This window comes from Sebastes fasciatus, chromosome 3 (genome assembly GCF_043250625.1).
Source record: "Sebastes fasciatus isolate fSebFas1 chromosome 3, fSebFas1.pri, whole genome shotgun sequence".
Classification (NCBI taxonomy): Eukaryota; Metazoa; Chordata; class Actinopteri; order Perciformes; family Sebastidae; genus Sebastes; species Sebastes fasciatus.
Window position 1 is genome coordinate 31,803,770 of NC_133797.1, and position 27,527 is coordinate 31,831,296.

The window sequence follows — 27,527 nt, forward strand, 5'->3', positions numbered from 1 at the left end:
TATGCGATTTGGAATGCAGCATAAGTGATATTGCCCGCCCTACTAATTAGCAAATATTAAAATGTCAATATTCGAAGGTAGGGCTACGTTCCAAGTCACATCATTTTTCTTTTTACTTTTAGTACATACTGCAGCTGCTCTTACTGTTGCATGCAGTATGCATACAATTGGGACATACTACTTCGTCATAACAGTGTGCCTTGAACTTTGACCCTCTTGCTCACATATCCGCTGCGCAGAGGATTGTGGGTCAGAATAGCCAGAAAAGCATGCTGGCTTGCATACTGCAAAATGCAACCGGATGTAGTAGAACATCCCGGTATTTTTGTCATACTGGGTTTGACATTTTCTGTATTGGGACATACAAATTATTTTTCTTGCATGCAAATAGTAGTAGTATGAAAGTATGGTAGTATGGGTGTTGGAACGCATAGTTAGTCTTGTTGGACAACAGAAGAGGTCTATATCATGAAGGAATAATTGAAGAAAAATATAGAATATCACCAGACTTATCCTATTATTATCCTTATCCTAGTATTTGACTTTCTAACTTTAGCCATAATAGGCTGAATAAACTGCCACATAGATAGCATAGAAGGATAAATCACAATTTAACATTTTTCAAATATAGCATTTTATTTTATGATTAATGAAATTACTAAAATTATGAAATTTCTGTGTATGTAATCTAAAGCTGAACAAAATCAATAACTGGCGTTCATAGCGAACAGAATTGAAAGAGCAGATTAATGCAAAGGTTGTGTTATATTCCATGTTGTTAACATGTGAAAACTCCCGAGGATGCCATATAGCCTTTATGCACTAATATACAGTAGAGTAGAGACAGTCTGTCAGGATCACATCTGCACAAAACCACAGACTTATTCAGAAAAATGCTCATCATGTTTCCACATTTCTACCAGGTTCCATCCTTTATTTATTTACAGAGAACAAAAAAATCTTGTTTTAACTGTGTATAAAAGACACATTGAGATCCTTATCACATCGTTTTAAGGTGTAAAAATTATTTTGTAATTGAGACGGATAATTGTATTCAAGGAATATGTAGTTTGAAATGAGATGAATGTGCATCTAACTAAATGTTTTTAACTTTTGATGTGTAATGTTGAGTTGTATTTTGTGTTTCCATATTACCTATATGAACATTTGAAAATAAAAGATTAAAAATGATACCTAATTGAAAGTTTTTCTATACTCACCTGGCAGAAACCACTAGACTCATCATTTTAAACCTCCCTTATTAGCCAAACCTTGTGTAATTAGTATGATAAGAGACTATTTATTGCTCTCCTATCAGTTTTATCTGAAGATTTTTATGACTAAAGCATGTTGAGAATGAACAATTATGATAAAAGAAAAAGAGTTAAGAGTGTACAGTTCAACAAACGTGCTCCGTATCTCAAAGTATCATAAACTTTATCAACATCATTATTATCATTATCAGTATTATTAATATTTGTGTGAGCTGTCTTCCAGCGTGTCAGGTAGTTTGCTGGTTCTTGTTTATGACTGTTCTGTAGCCTTTTTTTAAGTGTATGCGCGGAACACAATCAGTATCCAGGAAACTGTTGTGGTGACCGCTATACTGTCACATGTCAGTAAACCTTGTGCAAACAACATGACATGGATTATCAATATGTCAATATCGAGGGCGCACAACTGTGACAAACTGCACAGACAACCACGAGACACTTTCCACATGATCAACTGACACTCAAAGTAGATATGTACATTCAGTACATTTTGAGGTACTTTACAATACATCTCACTAAATGGACAGTATAGTGTTCAAATCCTCTGGCTATAGCAACTATAAAAATAATCTACTGATGGGTTATATTTTAGCTATGATGCTATTATATCACTATAGTTTAATGTTGTTGACTGTGAAAACACTAATGAGGAAGCTCAGCCACTTGTATTCTGTAACTGCAGCTATTGTAGGTGTTAAATTGACGCGTGCTATAGCTGGTACAGAAAGGTTGATGGTGTGAAACAATAGAGGAATAAATGAATCAAATTCAATATGTTTGTGCGTTACTTCCATTTTATGCAACTTTATACTTCTACATCTCAGAGGGAAATACGGTACTTTTTACTTCATTTATTTAACAGCTATAGTTACTTTTCAGATTAAGATTTGACATAAAACAAAATATGATGTGTTTATAGAATACGACGCATCATTATACATTAAACCAGTTGTTCCCAACCTTGCTAGTTTGCGACCTCTCACAAAAAAAGCAGGGTTTTGTTGAGGCCCCTTGTTCTCAGATGTCTTTAAGTTGTTAGCAGTTTCACCAAAGAGACATTTCCCCTCTAAACTTTTCTGGTTTCATTTAACTGTTCAGGGACCAAAGAGATAAAAAAATCCAATATTTCTCAATTTCTTTCATCCTCTCCTCCTTTAATCATCCCTCAACCTCTCAGTTTTATTTTGTGACTCTTTGGAGGGGTACCAACCCCAAGGTTGGAAACCACTGGACTAAACACTACTAACTATATAGTTAAAACCGGCTCCACCTTGCTACAACAGTAAAATGTTACTTAGGCAACAATGATACCTAATCTACTGCATAATAATATATCAGTCCCAGGAGAGTGCTTTCACTTTTGATAACTTAACTACATGTTCCTGGTAATACTAATGTACTTTTACTTAAATATGCTAATGAATGTAGGACTTTTACTTGTGAGAGTATTTTCCATAACGTTATTCTGTCAGTTATAGCTGCTAATCTCTACATGAGAACAAGTTTGTGTGGTGTAACCTGTTCTAATTTAGTGATGCGTAAATCTCCACTTGGTTCCACTTATTATAACTGGGCTAATGTTGAACTTAAGAAGCTGGTGTAATCAGCTCCTGGACTCTCCCTCTCTATCTCTGTGTGTACAGAGAAAATCCAGAGTGCGTGGTCTCTCTCTGTTAATGATAAAACGGTGCACCCATCCTCGGCGTCATGGCATCCCAGCACATGGCAGATAGGGTGTGTCGTCGTTGCTACTGTATAACATCACCAATCTCAGTGATTAAGCAGAGGGCACACCCGTTGATGAGGCTTACACGCTGTTAATCTTATCTGTTCCCATACGTGTTTTCATGCTTTGGCATCATTGAGGCATATTATTTGAATCTCAAACATCTGGTTTAAGAAATAAAAAGAACAGAAAGAATGCGGCTTTTTTTTTTTTTTTTTAGTTCACTTGGATGTTTGAGCTTCACTGTGCAGAATTATTAGACTTATTTCTATTAAGGACGTCCACTCAAATATGTTTTTCATGATGAACCATTTCCTCCATCTTCCTCTCCATATAATTGTATGTTCCCTCTTAACTAAATGCAAGTTTCCTACTTGCCGGTCATGGATGCAAGGGCAAGATTTCTGTAACCATAATTTACTTATATAACTTTCAAAGGGGAAATCCATAAAATATAGGGTAAATATATATAATTCTTACACTGAATTTCTGTTGGCAATGTGATTAGTATTGTATTATATCCTTTCAGAGTGTTTTCATGTATCCCAATTGAATATGATTAAATCCTGACTTGTGGACTGAAAACACTTAACATAAGATAATCTTTTATTAGTCCCACAGCGGGGAAATCTGCAATTTGACTCAATCTGCTCAAACCTGTTTGACTGACCAACACTGTCATCTAGTGGCAGATATGATGATGCCATTTGTACTGTGCATATTTATGTATGAAAGAGAATCTAATCATCTGCAGAATATATCTTAGCCAGCATTAAAGCAGCTATAATCGATATGTGTATATGAACAATGCATTACACGACCACTTGTATGTGGAAGGTGTCATTCGTAGAGAGAAACCCGAAGGATATTATCACCCAATTCTGCATTTCTCGTATGATGTCATTCCTTAACTCAGCTATAACATTTTAGTAATTGAGGACAAAACAACATTTCCACAAAACAAAATAATTTATTATTTTCAAACCCAGAGGCAATTTGTGGTTACAGTCATTACAGATAACTGATGTGCATTTTACACACACTGTACACTGCCACTACCAATACACTACTACTAAAACTACAGTACCTCATTACTACATCCACTACTTACTAGAACTACTAGTTAAAGTAAGACTAAAGCACAACATAAAAACATCAATACATTAAGATACAATACATCTGCATTTTTAGCACCATTCATTGCATTATACTACAGACGTAAAGAATAATTTAATCTTGTTTGGGCTACTACTACATACTTCACAGGCTTGTGTTTCCATGTGCCTCTCTCTGAAAGCCTGGAAGAGGCCTTTTTCATACAGTACCATTAAAGCTGGTCACTTGTGCAAGGATTAATAAAAATCTCCATCTAGCATCATAACATGGGCAAAACCCTTTTCATCTCTCTTTTTCTTTTGTTTGTCTGCTCCTTGTCTGGATTCAGGGGAGTTGTTGGACCTTTCTATTACAAAATGATAGGAAAAAAAACAGTTCTCATGTGGATGAAAGAAAGAGGAGTCTTTATCTTAGAAGGGGACGGGTCCGTAGTAGGCGACGTAAGCGGCGACGATGCCTGCAGTCTCGGCCATCTCGTCGCATCCGACGTTCACCTCGCACACCTCTCTCAGGCTGCATTGCAGAGGAGAGAAAAGAGGTTAGAAGGGCTCTAAAATCTCTTAGAATTAACTTAGATTTAGTTCTGAGTTGTGTTTTTGCACCAGACTAATGTATAATCATCATTTGACCTTAGGTAGGAACTATGCAGCAAGGAATTGCAGCAAAGGTCAAGCCAAACAATAGCTGTGCAACGTATATTGTTGCTTAGTGAGTCAGTTTTATCCAAATAGAGTAAATAACCGTACCTTTCCATCTGCAGAAGGGTGAGCTCTCCAGCTGGGGCTCTTCTTCTCCTCAGGAGAACGGCGGCCAGGTCTCTCTTCATGACCACCTCAACTGCTGCGGCTGTGGGTGCGGCTGCTTTTGACAAACATCACAAAATCAAACTCTCTTGAATTTTCTTGTTTTACAGTCAAACTTTAAGTAATTCTGAAACCATGCAAAGATTCTTTCTGGAGACAAAAAAGTTGCATACCCTCATCACTGGCTGACTCTGATGAAGATGAGGAGGATGAAGAAGAAGAGGAAGAAGAGTCGGATGCTGAGGAGGACTCGGAGGACTCAGAGGAAGAAGATTCAGAAGAGGAGGAGGAGGAAGAGGAGGAGGAGGAGGACGAGTCGGAGCTGGAGTTGGAATCGGACGCTGAAGAGTCTGAGGAAGAGTTGGAGTCGGACTGGGAGGACGATTCGGAGGAGGAGGAAGAGGATGAACTGGAGGCGGCGGGGTCAGCAGCCGCAGTGTCAGCCGCAGGGTCAGCCGAAGGGTCGGCAGCTGTGTCGGCGGCAGCATCGTCCACGACGACCTCTGGTTCAATAGCTGGGGATCACAGAAAATAACACTTTTATAGACACACTGTAGGTGCTTACATTGTTCAAAATCACATAGAGGTCAATATCACAGCAAGGATGAGAGGAGTTTGATCTTACCTCCCATGGACCAGCACACCGACAGAAGAGCACAGATGGAGAGGAGAGTGAGTGTCTTCATGATGCCTTGTAGTTGGTTTCACGCTATAGACAAGTTGCTTGCTCTTCTTAGCTTTCCTTCGATGATGACTTCTGTTTCTTTTCCCCCGATTCCAGGTCAATATATACTGTAGTCCACCTCCCTTGTCAGAACCAGAGATAACCCTCTGATTGGCTGGGGAGTCAAATGTCAACGTTTCCGCTTCCACTTGTCATGAAAGCTCCCCTTAACACCCACGCAGCCCTGGCACAGCGTCCAAAAACTCATTCACCCGCACACAGACTTACACGGCCACAAGTATTCCTGGCATTCAGTTGTACGTACAGTGCATGCCCTGTACAGTATTAATCATATACATAACTATGTATGCAGCCTTTACTTGACATTAAAGCCAATCCAAGACAAACAGAGTAACATGGGGAAAAACATTAACTTCAGGGGATTCCCCTTTTCCACGATGCACACACACAAATATACACACTCCTTTCTTTCCTTTATTTCTAAAGAACTCCTATAAATAAATGATCAATTTAATTACTGAATTGACATCTTAAAATAGTGGATATCTCTGGCTTTTTGTAAATTGAACAGTATTTATTATAATATTTTCTCCAACAAAATGCCATCATTTGCTTGTCAATCATTTTCTGAGGTCAAACCAAATAATTTTTATACTCGTCGTGTTTACCAATTCTGTAAATACCCTTTAAATTCCTTTGAATGCTCACCCCTCATCACTGGAGTATAAATAATACAACAAAACCCCTGAAAGTCCAAACCGGTTGGTGTTACTGATCTCTATAAAATACCCTTCAAATGTGATTAGATTTTAATCAGGGAGACCCGTTTGCAGGGTTGATACTTCAACATGAAGTTTGCCAGTTCTTCCTTTGCTGTTATGTTGCTACACTCCACCCCCACAAACCCCAAACTATAGCCTGAGCCGACCACAAGCTACTAATCGAGTGACACGGAACAGCAGTGAGCCTCATTATGCGACAGAGCTTAATTAGAGTGTTGCAGAGTCCCACCAGAACCGCAGTCAGTCACTATTTACAGATCCATCTCGGTCCAGCTCCCGGCCAGATCCAGGCACGGCCACGGTTTACCAAAACCAACCAGTGGCCCAATACACAGCCTCGCTTGATGTATTTCAGAAGATATACAGCTAAATATAAGCAGCATATGTGTTGGATGCGCAGCATTATGCATGCGGGTTTGGATGCAGCTTTCTGTTTGTGCAGTACAGTTAAAGTGTGGCTTCAGCTGTGGGTTAAGATAAAAAAAAAAAAAGGTATTTGGAGTTCGCAGCTTGGTCCTAAACCATATTGTAGCTTAAATACTGTGTTGATAACCAAAAGTTTATGTACACATATCACTTCACGTATATATATCTCAGAGGGCCCCCAAACAGCTCCGTCTATCATGTAGTGAGAAGTTCAGTGCTGCTGCAGCCTGACCTTGGTGTCCCTTCGTGTTTCATAAAGTCTAGCATTATTCCTGGTGTCAGGGATTTGTTTTGGACCGTGTGCCGTGTAATTTCAATGTCTGGTCCAGTGTCCATTTTTGTGGATGCATTTCAGTGCGTGGGGGAGACTCAGTAGGACAAAACAATTGGCAGGAAACACAGCATCTGGTGCATTTCTGCTTTTTTGTTGTTGCATCTTGGCTTTGAAATCACTTAATATAGACATGAGCAATGCTCACTCTCATTTACTGTTGTTGTGGGTTTGCACATTTCCTGTTTGTCCAGCCGAAACTGGAAGACTTACATGCACAGGTGCGCACATATTATACGAGAAACACTATACACTGTAGAGATAAACAGCTTATCTTATTCTATATTAGGTGATGTGGTATCCTCACATGTCAAATATAATACTGAGTTTATCGGCAAGGCCCTAAATCTTGCAGTTTCCTGAAAGAGAGAACACATTACACCTGTTTTAAAGTCACAAAACAGTTTCTGTGTTGATTTTTAATTAATTTTTTTCTAATTTTTTAAAGCACTTCCCCTGTGGCCCATCTTCTGGGGCACGAGTCATTTAGTTGTTTCAACGTGCAGGAGAAAAACATTTGTGTGGGCAACTTTTCATTTTTATGCCCCAAGCCTTTGGGACAGCTGTCCGAGGATCTGGGAACAACTGTTTTTTTTTTTTTAATGTCTCTTTTAGCCTGGCTTTTGATTAGATATTTTTTATGGCCCTTACTTAAATTGTATTTAATAATTGACTTTATTGTATTAATGTTTTGAAATGTGTTATTGCCTCTTATCTATCGTATTTGTTAGTCTTTTATTCAGTTTTATTTGTTTTAATTTATTTTCTTTTATAATTTTTTACAGTTCGTATATTTGTGTGTGTGTGTGTGTGTTATTTTTAAGAGCATTTTGCCATTTAATGAATTTCTTTACAAATGCTAAGACTCAACAGAATAATTTATGTATTTCTTTCATGTTTATCACATATCTCCTCACTTCCTTCTTGTCCTTTAAGAACATCTGTAGGGTGTTTAGGAAATGACCTTGACTTGCACATCTGGAGATGGATCTGGACCTCAGACCAACAGACCAGGGATCCAACAAGTCAGTACTCAGGCTTTTAAACAAACACGTAATGTCAAACAATCCTCATTGTAAATGTCCTGCCAGCTTAATTTGCTCCACTTGCATGATCCTCACACAGCGTATCGTTGCAACAAACAACCTTTAAATGACCAGTTAGAGGCGTGCATTTAGACCTTTCTTTTTAAACCATTACCTCAGTCTGCGTGTGGATGCTCAGGACATGGAGAGAACATTGTGTATTGTAGGTAAGCGTAGGTGTACCTCAGCAAGGTGCCAAGGACTTAAGGGAAAGATGCTGTATTACACCAACTGAATGAAAAAAAAAAGTTAGATGCAGGGTTTTGCATTAAGGTATGTGAATAAAAGAAAATGTAAACCTAGGTAACGCGGGAGTTTATTGCTGCATTATAAATAGTGTAAAACCCCTGAAAGAGACTGTCTGTGCTTAGCAGAGTGATTTCAGATCTCCTGCAGGACCAGAGACTTGTTCCTATATCCATAACTCACCATAAAACAGCTATTTAATACTATCTAATAAACTACATACTGTACTACTATACAGCATTTGAATTTTCTGTTAAATGCATCAGGATGACCTTATGGAGGAATAAACCGACAGCATCCCATGAAATTAAAAAAAGGTTTGATGTATTTTGAAAACCTGGGAATAAACCAATTTAGTGTTTAGTTTGAGCACAAGATGGAAGAGTAGAGTTGTTTCACATGTGACATGTCGTGAAAGAAAGACTTCTCACAATCTAACCAGTAGTGGAAGGAAAGGCACGGTAAGTTTATTTATATACAGTAGCACATTTCAAGGCAATTCAAAGCACTTTACATTAAACATAAAACATTAAAATCCTCAAGAAACACACCCCTGAATAAAGGTATACATAACCTGTAAACCACTTTTAAGACCAAAAGAGTAGAAATAAAAACAAGCTAAAATAGAATAAAATATTAAATTCAAGAATAAAGGTTACAGTGTAAGAAGTTAATTATTTGATTTAATAAAATAGGCAGCAGCAAACATAAAAGTCTTCAGCCTTGATTTAAAAGCACCTGCAGTTTTCTGGGAGTTTGTTTTTTAGATATATGGAGCATAAAATCTGAACGCTGCTTCTCCGCGTTTAGTTTTGACTCTGGAGACAGAAAGCAGACCTGCAGACGACCTGACAGGTCTGGATGGTTCATAATGTAATGATGATGATATTACATTATCGTCAGATCAAGTCGGACAAAACAAATTGTCTGTATATAGCAGAAGATCAGACATGTATTTTGGCCATAAATCATTCAGTTGAATCATTCAATTTGAAGTCAATTATTTGACAGACGGGAAGCCAGAGTAAAGACCTCAGAACTGGAGGGATGTGATCCACTCTGAATCAGCTGTCTAATCGATTATTTATGGAGACCTGTAAGGACACCGTTACACTGGTGGAAGAAGAAGTATTCAGATCTTTTATTTAAGTAAAAGTAGCAACACCACACTGTGAAAAGTCCTGCATTCAAAACCTTACTTAGGTAAAAGTATGTAAGTATTATCAGCAAAATGTATCAAAAAGTACAAGTACTCATTGTGCAGAAAAATGGTCCCTGTCAGTGTTTTACTAATATACATGTTTTTGAATTAATATTACCGGTGCATTAAAGGTGGAATCAGCGATTCTAATCCAATACACTCTTTTTTTCAAATTCAGCGAATATCTCCTCACTAGCTGTCCGTTCTGTGTCGGTGCTAGAGCTTTGATTCTCTGCCCGAACCCAATTGGGCTCAGGCTGTAATTTCTCAAAACTCCCCCGGGCTTCAATCAGGTCGGGTTCGTGCTAATGTTTACTTACAGTGGCAGTAGGCAGTATATTTTTAGCATCATTGGGCAGAAATTCCATAATAACCTTTCAGCATATTGTAATTCAAGTGTTCTGAGAGAAAACTAGACTTCTGCATCTCCTCATGGCTCTGTTTTCAGGCTTTAAAAAAGATCAATCACAGGTCATTTTATTGAGAGAGCGTTCCTATTGGCTGTGCTCTGGTCATGTTACCAGAACTTGGCGTTCCTTCACCAGATTTCACAAGGGCGACGGCGTCACAAACTTTCTCATTTTACAGCTAAACCGTACACTACAAGATGATTCTGAGAATATTTGAGGAGCGAAATAGGCATTAACGTAAAATAATATTGATTCATATTTGATCAGTGCTGCCTAGTTTGACCGTTTGGTCGGAGTTCGCAAGTGATTGACATCCGGCTCTCATAGACAGCAGATGGATAGCAGAACTCAGATCAGCTCTTACTGCTTGTTTTCCTCCGGTCTGTGAAATCTTGCAGATGCCGTTAAGAGCACCAGAGCACACAGAGGCACATGATTTTTGTCAGGTTACCTGTTTCATGTACTATTGTAACAATATAGCGACCGTTTTATAAAAGTAACTATTTTTTAATCATATTTGCTCCAATCTCGCCTACTTCACCTTTAAAGACCATAACCCAGTCTTGACTCCCAATTAGTTCATGAGGAGAAATGTCCATTGTGATTTATGTAAGTAGGCCCGATATATATTTTGTTATTAGCTATTTTGTTATCATCATTTTAATTTGATCTTACATGTTGTAATTTGTGGTATTTGTTCACTGGTCCCTTTTATTTTTAGTTAAGCAGGAATGCTTCGTACTATAATCAGTAACCTACTGTTATGCATAATTTGAAAAGACTTTGACTTGTAATATATTGATTTTTTCGAGCATAATCATCGAGCAAAATCTTGTGTTCATATACAGCTCTGTCTCTGTAAATGAGGCGAGGACCGACACTACTCCAGCCAGGACAGGGGAAAGGCCATGTATGTATAAAGAGAAAGGCAGTGGGAGCAAGAGGGACGGTAGATCTGGGTTCTGAGTTAAAGGCATGGTTGACGATGTTCTCCAGTCTACACTATTTGTTATATTGGTTGAAATGGTCTTTACACCCCGACAGCGATCCATTACTTATGAGCTCTGAAAAAGAACCGGAAAAGAGCTGTCATCTGTAGCTGCTGTAATCCTGTAAAAACGTCTTTGAATCACTGCCTCGCGGTCCGCTTGGAAAGAACCAATCAGATGCCTCCCTGCCTCCATGCTCGTACTCTACCCTTGGCGTGCACAGGCCTGAACTCAAAGCGTGTTGCCGCCGCACGTTTACTGGAGAATGGAAGAGAAAACTCAGCCCTGCAATAGCACTGCCGCGGTTACTTGTCATGAGGTAGCGTTGTTGAGTTGAGGTCCTCTCTCCGCTCTGTGTCTGTGAAGTAGTTACGATGCGGCGGTGCTCTTGCATTTGTGTGTGGGGGGCGTTGCCTTGGAAGGAGCCCCGAGGGGAGGGGGTGGGTTTAGACGGAGCTCCTGAGGCGATGCTACTTTCAAATTATGCTAGCATCGTCGACCCTATCTTTAAATATCAACAATCTTTCTCCAGAATCGCTGACTCCACCTTTAATGTGCATGTTGCTGCTTTTCTTGCTCAGTTTAGCTAGCCTACTTTATATACTGTTAAACAATGCATCATATTCTATTAAATCATCTCATGTTTGAGGTGTCGCTGTTCTGTGAGAATCACATATCTCTAAAAAGTCAACTTTTCATGAGCGCAGAAAAACAGCCCTGTTTTCAACTTTGTGACGATGCATTTTCCAGCTGATCCAAGATAAATAAATGACATATTTAGTTTGTTGAAAATAACATCAAACAGAGATCTAGGATGGGTTTTATTTTTGTAATTTTAGAGCAACTGTAATTAAACTTGATTTGAGACTACAAGAAGCCTTACTTATTTATTAGAATTACAGAAACAATATGTTAATAAACAACCAGTTTACACCATATTTATCAACATCAAAGTAAAAATGTTGGCTAAAAATCAAGTTTACATAAAAGTGATTTTTGAATTACCAGTAATTAGTGATCATATTGTTTCTGGCATGAGTTCTTATTATTTAAAATCAGTCGTTATGGGACCAACTATTTGATAAAGGGCCCAGAGACCCCATCAGTGCATTATGTAAGACTGTCGTAAACAAACTCAGATGGCAGGCGACACATGCTGTATATTTCCATCTGGTCTCTGAGAAACGTCCACCTGCCAGGCTTTCCCAATTCCGCCGGATGCATTCGCTTGGCAATACAACACCACTAATTATACTGATCCCAGACTGAGCCTTGAAATTCCCCTCTTGCTTGAGAGAATATTTCTGGGACAAGCCCAAACATTTTCACTCTTGATGTCTACACTCTACAGCCCGTCTGTTTTTCTTTTATAGAGTTTTTTATTGCTAAATTCTCTCTCTTTTATCCATATTTAGAGCCCGATATGTCTTTGACTCAAATCTTTCATTTTGAGTTTGATGCTTTCTGCTGTGTGATTGCTGCCTCTGTGATTCCCTGGCATTTTTCACTGCTGTTTTTTATGTGACTTTATCATGTGCAGATGATGTTTTTCCACTTTATTTACATGCTTTTCTATCCAGGATGAATCATATCATAACTTTACTGCCTTGGTCAGTATCTCCTGCAGTCGGCTTTGTGTCAGTCTCTCTGAGGTCGGTATGTTGTGGTCCTGACAATAACATTAGTGGACAGACTAACAAACTCCGCCAAATCTCTTTGACTTGTTGTCCGCTAACCGGACCGCAGACGGGCTCACACTCACATAAACAGACAAAACATAACACACACACAGGGGTAAATAAGTGAGAACGCATGATACACACACGCACAAATGTTTAGTTTCCTTTGTATTGGAGGGAATAAATTACAGGTTTTGTCAGTCTAACACATTGCCATACTGTTTTCTCAGAAGAAAGAATTCACATTAGACACTTCTATTTAGTATTTTATTCAATACACATAAATTCATTTACATTTGTTTTAGAGTCCTAGAGCTCCGTTTTGGCCTCTGCTCCCGCCTGCTTCACCTCCTGAAAAACATAGAAGTCTGATAAGTGAAATCCAGCAGAGAGGGAATATATGAAACTAGTTTACCTCAAGGGTATTTATGTAGCGTCTCACAGATATAATAAGTTTACTATTATCAGAGGAAAGCTCAAAGAAATGCCTACATTTAGGAATTAACCTTCAACAACCCTGGTGCATTATGAGACGGTCTTTAATCCGTTTTGGCTCTGTGTCACTTCTAGTTTTATCTGTCAAGAATTTTAAATTATTCAGTTTCAAAAGAACATAACATTTTAAAGATTTAACAGGAGATAGAAAAGGAAAAAACAGAAGGGTCTAGAGATAGAGGATGCTGTAACCCGGTCTCATGGGAAGGCGTGTAAATAGCACAACATTACAAGGACATTCTGCGTGTCATGAGGATGCATTTTAGCCTTTTCGCGTGTCATTTGTACGCCGCTTTTGCATGTCATTTTTACGCCATGCGAGAAAACTAGGGTAACTACAACAGAGTATTAGGGCCACATTGAGAAAAAAAATTAATCTGAGATTTCGAGAATAAAGTCATAATATTACGAGAATAAAGTCATAGGTTTACGAGAAAAAAGTCGTAATATTATGAGAATAAAGTCATAAATTATCTCAGATTGTTTTTCCCGTCAATGTGGCCCTAATACGCCGTCGTAGGTAACAGCCGCAGTTAGGTTTAGGGAACAAAACCACTTAGTTAGGTTTAAGAGAAACATCAAGGTTGGGGTTAAAATAAGTACATAAACTAAGTAGAATATGTACGGAAACAACGTAACAGAAGTACAGAAAACATGTTACAAATGTAATTTCAAAATAACTCAACAACAATTTGGGACACAAACACTGGTCTCCTGGTTGAAAGTCTTGTGTTTGTTTGATTATTGGCAACCTAGTTTATTATTATTTTTGAACATATATAATTTGATTTCAGTTTTTTTAGTGCCACAGTTTGTTGACATCCTGTCACTAACTCTGGTCCCTTCTGTCTTGTTGTTCAACCTCAGACTCTGCGTCACAACAGAGCTCCACTCTGTGTGGTGTAACTGAGCAAATTAGTGCACACAGTGAGGTTGCCTGTCTTTTGTGTGGCACATATACTTCACAGTGACAGCAAGAAGTGCTCCAAACCCACTGCCACTTTCCTTTCTGCCACTTTTGTGGCTCCTGTTTGGTTTAATCATGCTTTCTTCTTTTTAATCACTAAACTCTGCTGCTCTACTTTTTCCCTTTAAATCGTTCAAAAGTCTGCATGTTACAAGAAAATGAGTACAATGAGCAACATCTATATCTCAACCAGCTGTTGCAGCTACCTTTGGTGCTTCCATGTTCGAACGAACGGCAGCAAAAATGCCGTCTTGGATGCCTCTAAGTAAAACATGATGAAGTGCCTTCTAAGGTGCCCTTCCAGTAGAGAAAACATGATGAAATGCCCTCTAGGGTGCCCTTCCAGTAGAGAAAACGTGATAAAGTGCCTTCTAGGGTGGCCTTCCAGTAGAGAAAATTTGATAAAGTACCTTCTAGGGTGGCCTTCCAGTAGAGAAAACGTGATAAAGTGCCTTCTAGGGTGGCCTTCCAGTAGAGAAAACGTGATAAAGTGCTCTCTAAGGTGCCCTTCCAGTAGAGAAAACGTGAAAAAGTGCCCTCTAGGGTGCCCTTCCAGTAGAGAAAATATGATAAAGTGCCCTCTAGTGTGCCCTTCTAGTGGAGAAACATGATAAAGTGCCCTCTAGGGTGCCCTTCTAGTAGAGAAACATGATGAAGTGCCCTCTAGGGTGCCCTTCTAGTAGAGAAAATATGATAAAGTGCCCTCTAGCATGCCCTTCCAGTAGAGAAAACGTGATGCAGTGCCTTGTAGGCTGCCCTATATGCTAGAAAACTTTCTGCACGCTGATGCCCCACCGCGTGCAGCTGGTGCCCTTTCTATTTTTTCCACCCCTTCCCCTCAGACAGCCTGAGTCCGCCACTGCATCCAACCATCAGCAGCGGCTAATTTTAGGTGAGCCATAACGGCCGCTCACCTTCAGTTCCCCTCGTAGGAAGGACTGGCAGAACTCCTGTACTTGCTCAGTAGAGATCTCTCCCTCAGGCAGGAGCCACTTCATGTCAGAGGCACCGTCATAAATGCCAACTCGTGGGAGGTCCTGAGACTTGAGGCCAAAGTAGCCCAGTGACCGGGCGTTGGACTTCACGGCTCCATTAATCAGCACAAACAAGAACTGGAACACAGTATTTTATAGATTACATCAAGTAACCACAGAAATGTAACTTCTATTGTTATGTAGGAGAAGTAAGTTAAATATTCTCACCTTGCCTGTGAACTCAGGGGCCAGAGCTCCCAGTCGCTCCTTCAGCTCAGTGTATTCTTTACTCCCCCTGTTGGCAAAGAGCAGGAGGTGTGTCTTCACCTCTGAATTGAACAGGCCCACTGCAGTCTGAGGAGAGAGAAAACAGCATATATACAAAGAATGAGGGTTAAGATTGCAGAAGTTGTGTTCCCACTGGCCACCCGTGATCTCTTTTTTCAGAGGCTGACGAGCTCTAACAGTGACAGACAGGTTATTTTCAAATAACAGCTACATCGCATACTGTTTCATTTTACTTTCAGTACATACTGCAGCTGCTCTTACAAAGTACATACTGTTGCATGCAGTATGCATACAACTCGGACATACTACTTCCTCATAGCACTGCACCTTGAACTTTGACCCTCTTGCTCATATATCCGCTGCGCAGAGGATTGTGGGTCAGAATAGCCAAAAAAGCATGTTGGATTGCATACTGCAAAATGTGACCGGATGCTGTAGGACATCCTGGTATTTTTTGGCATGCTGCATTTGGCATACTATGTATTGGAACATACTAAATCTTTTTCTGGCATACTAAATAGTGTGGTAGTCTGGGGTATTGGAACGCACAGATAGTCTTTGTGTTGTTTACTTGTTGAGCTGATATTCATTGGATATGTTTATATTCTTTGAATACTCTGTGGTAGAGAGTAAGTATGTACATTTACTCAAGTACTGTACTTAAGTACAATTTTGCGGTACTTGTATACCTGAATATTACCATTTTATGCAACTTTATACTTCTACTCCACTACATTTAAGAGGGAAATATTATACTTTTTACTCCACTAAATGTATCTGACAGTTACTACTGTAGTTACTTTTCAGATTAAGATTTAAAAATATAAAAAAAATAAAAAAATTATACATTGTCATGGAATAATTACACAAAGGTATATAAACTATTTAAAATAGCAAACATTGGCGAGGTACAAGATTAAAATGCTGCTTGCATTGTGATACATCAGGAATAATAATCTGACAATATGAGCTATAATAAGGTAATACAACACTGAAGGGGACATACTGCTGCCTACTGAGTATTTTTACTTCTACAACTTTTACAACTTGTACATTTCATGCTAATACGTCTGTACTTTTAATGAATGCAGGACTTTTACTTGTAACAGAGTATTTCTACAGTGTTATACGTTTACTTAAGTAAAAGATCTGAATGCTCTTTCCACCACAGTGGTCAGAAATTGATGATGGAGTGGTGGAAGAGTGGGTATAGTGGAGAATGTTATAAAAAGTGTGACAGGAAGTGACAGACAGAGCCAGGCTGTTGGCTCCAGAAAAACATTTAACATATGAGAGAGATGACGTCATGAGTTGGTCCTACCACTTGGTTGTACTCTGTGATGTATCGGACCTCGTTGATGGTGATGAAGTTCACAAGACCATCAGTTTCTACCTTCTTGGCCTCGGCTATGACGAGGTTCTCCTGGTGGTTATCTGCCTGGATCACATGACATCATATTTGTCATAAAACTGACATCACATTTATTGTTGAAAAAGATGCCTCGTGGTGCAGAATACCTTTCTGAAGAGGGTGATGGTGTCTGAGGAGAGGCTGTAAGCCGTCCACACCTCTTTGTCAGTGCAGACGGCTACAGGGACCGAGTCAACTCGCTTTGCAGCTGCAACGAGTTCCTGATAGCCGTGACTCTCCTCTCCCTGAGACACAACAGGGAAAGACATCTCATCTTTTCATGCACTTTATTTTACTTTTTTTCATTGATTTTTTCCACAATTATTTTCTTTTATTCTTGCCTACTGTGTTGTAATTTTTAACATTTCTGTCTTTTTACTTAACACATGTGGATTATTTTACATTATATTATGTTATATTTATATTATATTATATTATATTATATTATATTATATTATATCATATTATATTATATTTATATTACATTATATTATATTATATTATATATTATATGATATTATATTATATATTATATTATATCATATTATATTATATTATATTATATTATATTATATTATATTATATTATATTATATTATATTATATTGTAATTCTTGTGCAGCCTGCTTTGGCGAAAAAATGGCAAATTTAAAATGCTAAAAGAGGGAAACATATGCCTTAATCCATATTAGGGAGTGACACATTTCAGAGGGAAATGTTGTACTTTTTACACCACTACATTAATCTGACAACTCTAGAATATAATTTCATTTAAAAATTAAGATTTCATATACAAAATAATGAATGAATTTATAAATAGGATGTATTACTTTACATCAAAAGTACCCAGCAGTGTATAAAGTAGTTAAAGTCCAGACAGGTATGACATTAACTCACTGCCTACATGTTAATGCGTCAATAATAATAATCCAATTACATAATATATATATATGTATATATATAACAAAAGTCAATTTTGATCATAAGGCTACTTATATACATTTACTTAAGTAACATTTTGAATGCAAGAAATATACTTGTAATGAAGATTTTTTTTTTAAACTCCAGTGCATTTACTTAAAGAAGGTGTAAAAACATTTAACTTTAAGTTAAATGTTAATAATGTATTAGCTCATATTAGCCCATACAAGTCTTAATGTAGACTACTGTGTCCACTAAATATATTATTACTGTTTACACGTGGAAAAGGAGTATGTTACATTATAAATGTAATATGTTACTTTAAAACTACAGGAAATTTATCATTAACCTTTAAATGTTATATCATCAATACTTAAAAAATATAGTCAAGTTTTTTATTCTTAACCAACTACTTCAGTGGTATAGTTGGGATGTATTATTTCCTCTTTAAAATTACTTTTAGACCACCAGTATAGGACACACCAACTCTCTTGTTATTCCTTTTTCCTCCAAGGAAATGTAAATTTTGAAAAAAGTGAAGAGGACAGGGAGAGAGTCGGAAATGGAGGCAGACTCAAAGGAAGGTGAATCATGTCTATTTCTGAGACAGTGTTGCATGAGCTCTGGCAGTCCGTTTTATCATTTTGCAGCCTGTAATATGTGTTCATTCCCAGTGAGTCACAGCACCAATATTTTGGTCTCTTTTTGCCTTCAGCATCATGGTCCAACTATGCCTTATCCTCATGTGCTCTCTCTCTTCCCTCCTCTCGTGAACCTTCTCCCTGCTTTTGTTTACAAGAGGGTCAATGAAGCCAATCCCACAAGACTTCAGATACGTATGAATTTCCTGTCAAGTGGCCTGCCATCTACCCCCGCACACAGAGTCTGGCCAAAGGGCTCGTCTCTGTGGGATAGCCAGCCACTCTCGGTCCTCACAGCACCAGGGCTGCCAAAGGTGTGGCCACAGGAAATATATTCTTCTTCGAAATCTATACGTGACAGCCGCATCACCAGACTGCAAACAAATGCTGTATTTTTGGACCTCTCACAGTCTCAATCTCAGTTAATTTGTCTGATCATGTCTGGTTCGCCGCATGCATGGTAGCATAATAAACAAAGCCATAAAACAACCCCAGCTGGCTCGTGGGTAAAAGATGTCTGATTTGAGCCCATGGTTGAGACTTCTTTTTTTTTCTATAGGCTATGCAATTTTCATGTCTGACCTCCAAGAATCCGATGACCACCACTTCAGCAGAGTCGATGAAGGCCTCAGCAGCTTTGGTGTCAGTCAGTGTGGGAAGGCTGTCTGAGACAGAAAGACACGAGATGCACAGTTCAACATTCTTTGCACATTTTTTCGTTTCAACAATACTGAGAGTCTAGAGCCCCGCTATAGCAGCTTTATGATGCTGTACTTATATAGATGCAGCTGTGGGCTGAATGCTCATGTTGGCATGACATCCTCACAATGAAAACCACTAACATGTTGAAGTTTAGAAGTTGAGCAACGCTCACCGTTTTATTTTAGCATGTTTGCATGCTAACGTTTGCTAATTAGTAGGGGTGTAAGAAAAATATTGAGTATCGCGATATTATATTTTGTGATACTGTATTGATTCTCAAAAACACTATAGATTTTTAATGAATAGTTTGCATGCAAAGATTAACACAGTCAATACTTTATTTAGCAAAGATGTGCCCTCTCAAAGTAGTGCTATGATGTTGGATGTTTGAGGAACTGTGAAAAATGCAGATCTCACTGGTCTGATTGCATAAAAAAGTTAACTTTTTTTACTCCGATTTTATGCATATGGTGGTGTGTTCTTTATACTATAGCAGTTTTCCTAAAATTAGATTTAAAAAATCGCAATAGATCGCCTTGCTTACATTATCGCAATATATCCCAATGCATTGAATTGCAACCAAAGTATCATGATACGTATCGTATTGCCACAAAGTACAGCTGAGGCTAAATGTCATTAGCTTTGCAGGTATTTGATCATAAACCAAAGTATTGGACAAATAACAATATTGACATGATGATCACCAAAGTTATTATAATTCATCCTGAGGGGGATGAATATCTGTACCAAATTTCATGACAATCTATTCAATGATCTGTCATTCAAAACCACAAACATCAACCTCATAGAGGTAAAGGCCGGGGATCACCACAGTAGAATCCATCGTCTGGGATCTGTGAATATTTACAATATATACTTGATATCCATCAAGGTGTTGAGATATTTTCAGATAAGTTAAAACTTTTCTAGTCAGGGATCACCAAAGTCAGTAGTGTTCATCCTCTAGGGACCATGAATGTCTGTGTCATATTTCATGGCAACCCATGCGACAGTTGTCGAGACATTTCACAAAAAAAACAAAAATGTCAACCTCAGAGGCACGAGGCGTAAAGGCAGGGGATCACCAACATGATTAGGATTCATCCTCCAGGGACTATTGTTATTATTATTATTATTATATCCAAATGTTCTTTAAATTTCATGGCAAGTCAAAGTGGTGAAAGCTCGACCAAACATAGTCTAAAAACTGTATATTAGCAGAGTTGCAACACTTTGAGGCGCGTTTGATTTTCCGCCTTGAGAGCAGAGAGAAGAACTGTAGCATAAAACCAAGAAGACACAGTTATACTTAAATCAATTTACCTTTATCTGTGGCAACGACAGATGACACCAGGAGGGAGAAACACAGAGTGATCAGCATGATTCAAATGATTCGACTGACAGAGAGGCAGGCAGGCAAAGAAAGCAAACGAAGGAAAGCCCAGAAGACTTTGTGGCTGTTTGACTTTGTACGGAGAGTCGTGTCACCTCTGCTCTGTCTCTGACGGTCGCCACATGGCAGCCCGGCTGCGGCCGCTGCAGCTTCTCTGGGTTGTGATTGGAGGCTTTCATGAGAACCAGCCAGGTGTTCTTGATAAGTGGGGGTGCTGGGACGTTGGACTACGTGTCACTGTGCGAGAGGGGACAGGTGTGAGTGTGTCTGCACTGTGGTGTGGTGGCAATCTGAGGTTGAGGATGATCCCAGTTGACCTTTGCTTTTGTGAAACATCACACACCTTTTCTTGTTGCTCATTAGTAGCATCTTCTTAACAAAATGTCTTGTGCTGCAGTGTGCTACATACACCTGTTGTAGGTGGAAAGCTCTGCTGACATATAGCAGCCCGGTGAGGAGGCCTGTGTGACCAGTTAGGGACCAGAGATTAACTAGGCTGCATTTTGGTACATTCACCACAGGAGGGACACAACTCCCAGACAATCCATCCACACTTAATCAATGGAGTTTGGTATTTGGAGACATATCGAAAAGGTGTTTTTACAAGAAACTAAGGTGACTTGGTTTCTTCTTTTCACTATTTTTCTAAAATATATTTTACCATTTATTTTTGCTTCTTCTTCTTCTTCTTCTTCTTCTTCTTCTTCTTCTTCTTCTTCTTCTTCTTCTTCTTCTTCTTCTTCTTCTTCTTCTTCTTCTTCTTCTTCTTCTTCTTCTTCTTCTTATTATTTAATTTAAAAAACAAAGGAATGTATTTCCCACATTCAGTGAGTGTAAACCAACATATCTGAAGAATTTTCTGTAAACATCCAAACTATGTTACAAGAACAAGATTTGATCAGATCAACTGAATAATTTAAAGTGAATGATAGACGGGAAGGCAATCCAGGCACTCCAAAAAACTAAAACAAGTTTCAACGAGGAAGGAAATATATTAAAAAGCCTTTATTGTAGTGGCTAAATCATTAAAAAAGCCAACATTTTTCGACCACTGTAGGTCTTCGTCAGGGCTTAAAAACAAACAGACAAAGTGGATGTGGCCTCACCTACAGTATGTGGTATCAACAACCAATGGAAGGCAATCACATGATCACCATAGTATTACAAAATATTACAAAACATCACAAAGAAATAACACAGAAACAAGTAATTTATGTCCATCATCAATGAAACTACTCCTACTTTTCAACGGAGGATGCAAAGCAAACAGAAAAAAAAAAATATATATATATATAAAGATTTGTTATTCACAGAAAGCATGTAAAGTCTATATCCTCATTAAGACCAGGATACTTTAAGGCATCCAGTTGATGGATCCAAAAAGTGAAGTGAATGATGTTCATGGTTTCTAAAAGTCACGTGACGCCATAAAATCTGTCCCACACATAAAAAGTGTCTAATGTGACAGTAAGAGCCTCTGTAAGCGAATATCTTTACGGCAAGTTCATTTTTAAAAAATCTAATATTGATTAAAATGCTGTTACCAGCATGATACCAGCTATAATAATAGAAGAACAACAATTATAATCTAAAACTGTGAGTCAAGAAAAACAAATACATAAACCATTTTCTCACATAACTTAGAGAGACAGGAAAAAGCCCACAAACTTACAGCAGCTCCCACAAACCACCACAGCAATGTTGATTTATGTGTTGATGTTAAAACAAAAACTAAAATCTCCTGAAATGCAGATTTATTTTAAAGCAGCACCGTGGCAATTATTAAACTTAAACTCTTAGAAAGAATAATTTATATAAAGTTTGACATTTTAATCAGTGATTTTTGAACATTTTTCCCATTGAAAAGGAATTTGCTAAAAATGTTCTGGCATGTTTCAGTTTGGTCGACCACAGAGCAGACAAAAAAACAGCTGGATGCACAAAAATACAATGAACTCTTAAGGACAAGATCCGAACCCTGTAAACTTTCTGTTGGGTCAATAAAATCCAAATACTTTTCATATTTAATTCTAAAAATATTGAAGATAAAAAAGGTTATTCTGATTATGAAACAGACAAACAAACAAACATAAAAATAGCGTCCTAAAGCTGTTGCTACAAGTTAAATGTCGTAATGTGTTCAGTGCATGAAGACTAATTAGAGCAATAATGATATAACTCATGTAGTGGGGGAATTATTACTATAGACTGATAACTTGTATATTATCACAACAACAAACGTCGTCTGAGATTTAAAAAAAAGTGTTGTTCCAAGCTGTTAAGGGTCTCACCTTATTTTCATGGTTGGTGCATGTGATGTATGTTGACATGGGGCTTAAGGGAAACAGGGCAACACTAATACTGCAAATTAGGACAACACCCAGCGTCATAGACTTATGACTTCTGTGAGATGCACATACATGTGACATCAAAATAAAGCTTCTTACAAACACTTAGTCTGTCTCTGTAGCGTCACGGCACAGTGAAAGGTAAACATCTAGATTACAGCCCACAATGACTGTGCATTATTTAGTGTATACTGGGTATCCATAATATGCTTATTATACTTTGTTTTTGAGAGGGACTTGGATGTAAATTACATTGGAAGTATTTTTGAAATTACTGAGTATACCTTTTCATTTAATAATTATAAGGTAAAGTAGTATTACCACTGAGTAACAAGGCAGGAACAACGAGGTAACAGTGGTAGACTACTATTTATATTGTCACTTATTTTTAGATTATGACATATTTACGAAATAAAAATGTAGGTAATTACAATGTAAAACGTTTTTAAGTATGGAGTACATATTATTGATATAATATTAATGTTTCTGTATTTTTTTCAAACAATATATATATAGGTTTATATGTTTTCTGAGTATTTCTTTGGTACCCCATATGTACAAAATATTTATAGAAAATATTATACCCTGTGAGGTAAAGTAAGGCTACTCTGTAACTTTGGGTGGACAAAAATCGTGACAAAAAAATATTTTCTGTAACTTTTAGTGACTTTAGGCTGTAACTTTTTGTACAGCGGTGAAGATTCTGTGTCTGTTCTCTATTTGTAGTATTGAAGTAATCTCTAATTGTCTGTATCTCTGCATAAATGTCTCATTTAAGATTTTATTTCACAGTGCTGCTCTATGTCTCTCTTTTAGTTGCATTTTCAAAGGCAACAAACAGCATTTCACCATCTTAAAATTATAACAGCGCAGAAACACTTCTTCTGCTGTAAAGTTTGTGTTTATAGCATTCCTGACACAAAAGCAAACTTAGAGAATGGTAGAACAATGAAAATGAAAGACAGAAAAATGTAGGAAGGGCAGAAATAGATTTTTAAAAAGTTGTCTTTGGCAATTTCTTGAGGAAGTAGTGAGGTGTGAAGTGTTCAGCAGACTCAGAAAAGATGCAGTTTAGGTTCAAATTACAGGCCCAGTTGCTCATATAGTTGGTGCTGCAAATAAACAAAGCAAAAGTGATATTTACAATGTGCAGACACTTACATGACAGTGGCAGAAACTAAAATATCTGATTTGTTACATAAGCTTTTTCTCTGAATGGATTTTGACGACATTTTGTGAGCAAATGATGGAAAAAAAAATAAAAAATGTGTTTGCCAACATAGTCCGACACATATAACAGGTTAATTTGCTTTCTTTTTTCTTTTCTTTTTTAATCTGTAGTGGAAAGTCAGAACAAAATTAATTTGTGTTAAACAATATATAAAATTCAAACAATCCCTCTGTGCCAGATTTTGAAAAAGGCTGTTTATATCTATTGAATTAAAAAAAAGCTTTAGATTACAGCTTTGCTAAACATGGAGGAAGTTGGTGGATAGATATTAGGACAGAATCTGTCTTAACAGATGCTTCTTTAACTTTGCATGCAGACAGAGAGTTTAGTTTAGTGGTCGAAATCATAATCTGATGGATTACTGGTATTTAGATCGTGGCCAGGTTAAAGCTGTCGCGATTTCTCAGTCATCACTTACACAACTTTTAACCCTGTTAGGCTTTGACACAGCCTCGGAGTGCAGAGGTCTCACATCATGTGGTAATAATCCTCAGACCCTGCTGCTGTGCTTCTTCTCTCACAACCAGTGTCTCACTTATGCAATGTGCACATGTACTGTAAAACTTCAACTTCATTTGTCATGGAGATTGAGAAACATTCAGAAACTAGACACACATTAACAAAGAAGATTGTTTAAATAATGACTTCAGTTCACACAAGCATACTGTATCTGCAACAAAAGACTGAAGACCATCAAAACAACCATATAAGCAAAACACTTCGGTAAAAAGACATATGATAAAAAAAATATAATAATACGATTGTATAATCTAAAATGATCTAAATATATTAAAAAAAATTATGTCCCAAATTTCTCTGATATTTTTGTGAGTGGGATGTTTGGTCTGGAGTGTGAAAATGACGGTGGAGGATTAATATGATGTTGGCCACGGTGTCAGCTGTGTGGGAGTGTTTGCAGTATGGATTTCATGTGTGGGTTGGAAACAGCTTACAGGCTGCCTGATGGTTATGTCAGGGGTCCACAGAGGATGGGGAAGGAGGGGGGGGGGGGGTGGTAATACAAGAACTAAACACATTGGGTGACACTGTTACCAACAGGTCAGAAAAAAAAAATAACAGGTTTGAAAGATAAGTAAATAAACTAATGATCACCCATAATTTGTCTGTAACTTGATGAAATAGCAAATAACTAGATTGAAGGAAGTTGGACGTTCTCCTTGAAAAACAAAAAACTACCATGTCATGCATTCTGAATGCCCTTATGACTCAGTAATTAGCTCAATATTTTTATGAAATTGCTGGCATCAGGATTGAACTTTTAGCTCAACCAGAAATGTATTGATATGTGGCTTTATTTTTTAAATACTGGAAGTACATATTATCTCAGAATCGTTTGGATTTTGATATACTATGAAGATGTTATATTACTACTATACTAGTACTATACTATGACATTTTATGACTTTTTTCAATGTACTATACCCTGGCTTTTTTTTTTTTTACTTTTTAACTTTTTTCACATAGTATACAATAAAAAATTTTGTGACTTTTTTCAAAATACTATACTATGATTTTTTTTTTTTTTTTTTAACTTTTTTTGACATAAAATACTATGATTTTTTTTATGACTGTTTTCGACAAATTATACTATGGATTTTTAAAACATTTTTTCAACACACTATGGTATGTTGAAATACTTTCTTTTTTTGTATTTTTTTCGACATACTATACTATGACTTTTTACAAAATACTATACTATGACTTTTTTTCATTTTTTGGAAATACTATACTGTGATTTTTCGCAATTTTTTCGTCTCTACTATGACTTTTTTTGAGATACTATACTATGACTTTTTTGCAACACACTATATTATGACTTTTTTTCGACAAACGATACTATGACTTTTTTTCGACATTAATTGACTTTTCTGGTTTTATTTCGACATATTATACTATGACATTTTTGGATATTTTTTGACATACCTTTTTCGATATACTATACTATGACTTTTTTCCATTTTTTTTTAACAGACTATAATGTTACTTTTTTCCAACATACTATGACTTTTTTTTCGACATACTATATATGACTTTTCTGGATTTTATTTCAACATATTATACTATGACTTGTTGGGATTATTTTTCGACATACTATACAATGACTTTTTAGCATTTCTTTTATATAAATATTATACTATGACTTTTTTAAATTTGTTTGACATACTATACCATGACTTTTTTGCATTTTTTTCAAAATACAATACTATGATTTCTTTGACATAATATACAGTGACTTTTTTGTGTTGTTGTTTTTTACATACTACACGATGACTTTTTAAAAAAAAATTTAAACAAACTATACTATGATTTTTTTGCATTTTTGTCAACATACTACACTATGAAATTTTTTGACATACTATACCATAACTTTTTTCGACATATTATACAATTACTTTTTTTGCATTTCTTTCAGCATACTATACTATGACTTTTTATTTCGACATACTATACTATGACATTTTTTTTTTCGACAAACTATAATAAGACTTTTTTAAATTGTTTTCAACGTACTATACTATGACTTTTATTTCGACATACTATTCTAAGATTTTTTTTGACACACTATACTGTGCCTTTTTTTTCGACTTTTTTGGATTTGTTCGACATACTATACTTTGACTTTTTTACATTTATTCCCCTATACTCTACAATGACTTTTTTTTCGACATACTATAATATTATTAATTTTTTTTCCCGCATACCATACTCAGACTTTTTTTGACATCCTATAATACAATTATTTTTGACTTTTTTCCACATACTGTAATAGGACTTTTTTTTGACACACTATGACTTTTTTTTAACAGACCATATAAAGACTTTTGTAGACCCAAAGCTCATCCTAGATGACTGCAATGGCCAGGAATCGAACCCAGGTAGTATAGCATGTCGTAACATTTCATGAAAAATAAATAAAAGTCATGTAAAAGTCATTGTATAGTATGTTGAAAAAAACTCTTACTATACTATGTTGAAAAAAGTCAAAATATAGTATGTCAAAAAATGTTATAATATAGTATGTTGAAAAAATGCAAAAATGTTATATTATAGTATGTCGAAAAAAAAGTCATAGTATAGTATGTCGAAAAATTTCATGAAAAAAAATCATAGTATATCATGTCAAAAAATGTCATTTAATATAGTCAAAGTATAGTATGTCGTAAAATTTCATGAAAAAAAGTCATAGTAAAGTATGTCGGAAAAATAAAAAAGTCATAGTACAGTATGTCGAAAAATTTCATGAAAAAGTGATAGTATAGCATGACGTAACATTCCATGAAAAAAGAGTCATAGTATAGTATGTCGTAAAATTGGATGCTGAGACAAAAATCATGGAGTGTGTCTTTAATGTTTGACCACCCTCAGACATGTCTTTTCATGTC

The 27,527-nt window shown here is 36.9% G+C and overlaps 2 protein-coding genes across 3 annotated transcripts; both read right to left on the reverse strand.

The window, feature by feature from the left end:
- Positions 1–3,950: 3,950 nt before the first annotated feature.
- On the reverse strand, positions 3,951–5,704 carry bglapl (bone gamma-carboxyglutamate (gla) protein, like). Of its 2 annotated transcripts, none has more exons than XM_074631416.1 (4): positions 5,545–5,704; positions 5,093–5,434; positions 4,863–4,974; positions 3,951–4,629 (listed from the first exon to the last, which is right to left on the reverse strand). In XM_074631416.1, the coding sequence occupies exons 1-4, from the start codon at positions 5,603–5,605 to the stop codon at positions 4,527–4,529; spliced, it is 618 nt and encodes a 205-aa protein (XP_074487517.1). In that variant the 5' UTR covers positions 5,606–5,704; the 3' UTR covers positions 3,951–4,526. The 2 variants fall into 2 exon arrangements, with proteins under 2 accessions (XP_074487517.1, XP_074487516.1); XM_074631415.1 differs by having other exon boundaries at positions 4,863–4,977.
- A 7,299-nt stretch (positions 5,705–13,003) lies between these two features.
- erp27 (endoplasmic reticulum protein 27) lies at positions 13,004–20,706 on the reverse strand. The gene is made up of 7 exons (XM_074631417.1): positions 20,475–20,706; positions 19,032–19,114; positions 16,996–17,133; positions 16,799–16,915; positions 15,418–15,543; positions 15,130–15,327; positions 13,004–13,104 (listed from the first exon to the last, which is right to left on the reverse strand). The coding sequence occupies exons 1-7, from the start codon at positions 20,530–20,532 to the stop codon at positions 13,063–13,065; spliced, it is 762 nt and encodes a 253-aa protein (XP_074487518.1). The 5' UTR covers positions 20,533–20,706; the 3' UTR covers positions 13,004–13,062.
- Positions 20,707–27,527: the final 6,821 nt, after the last annotated feature.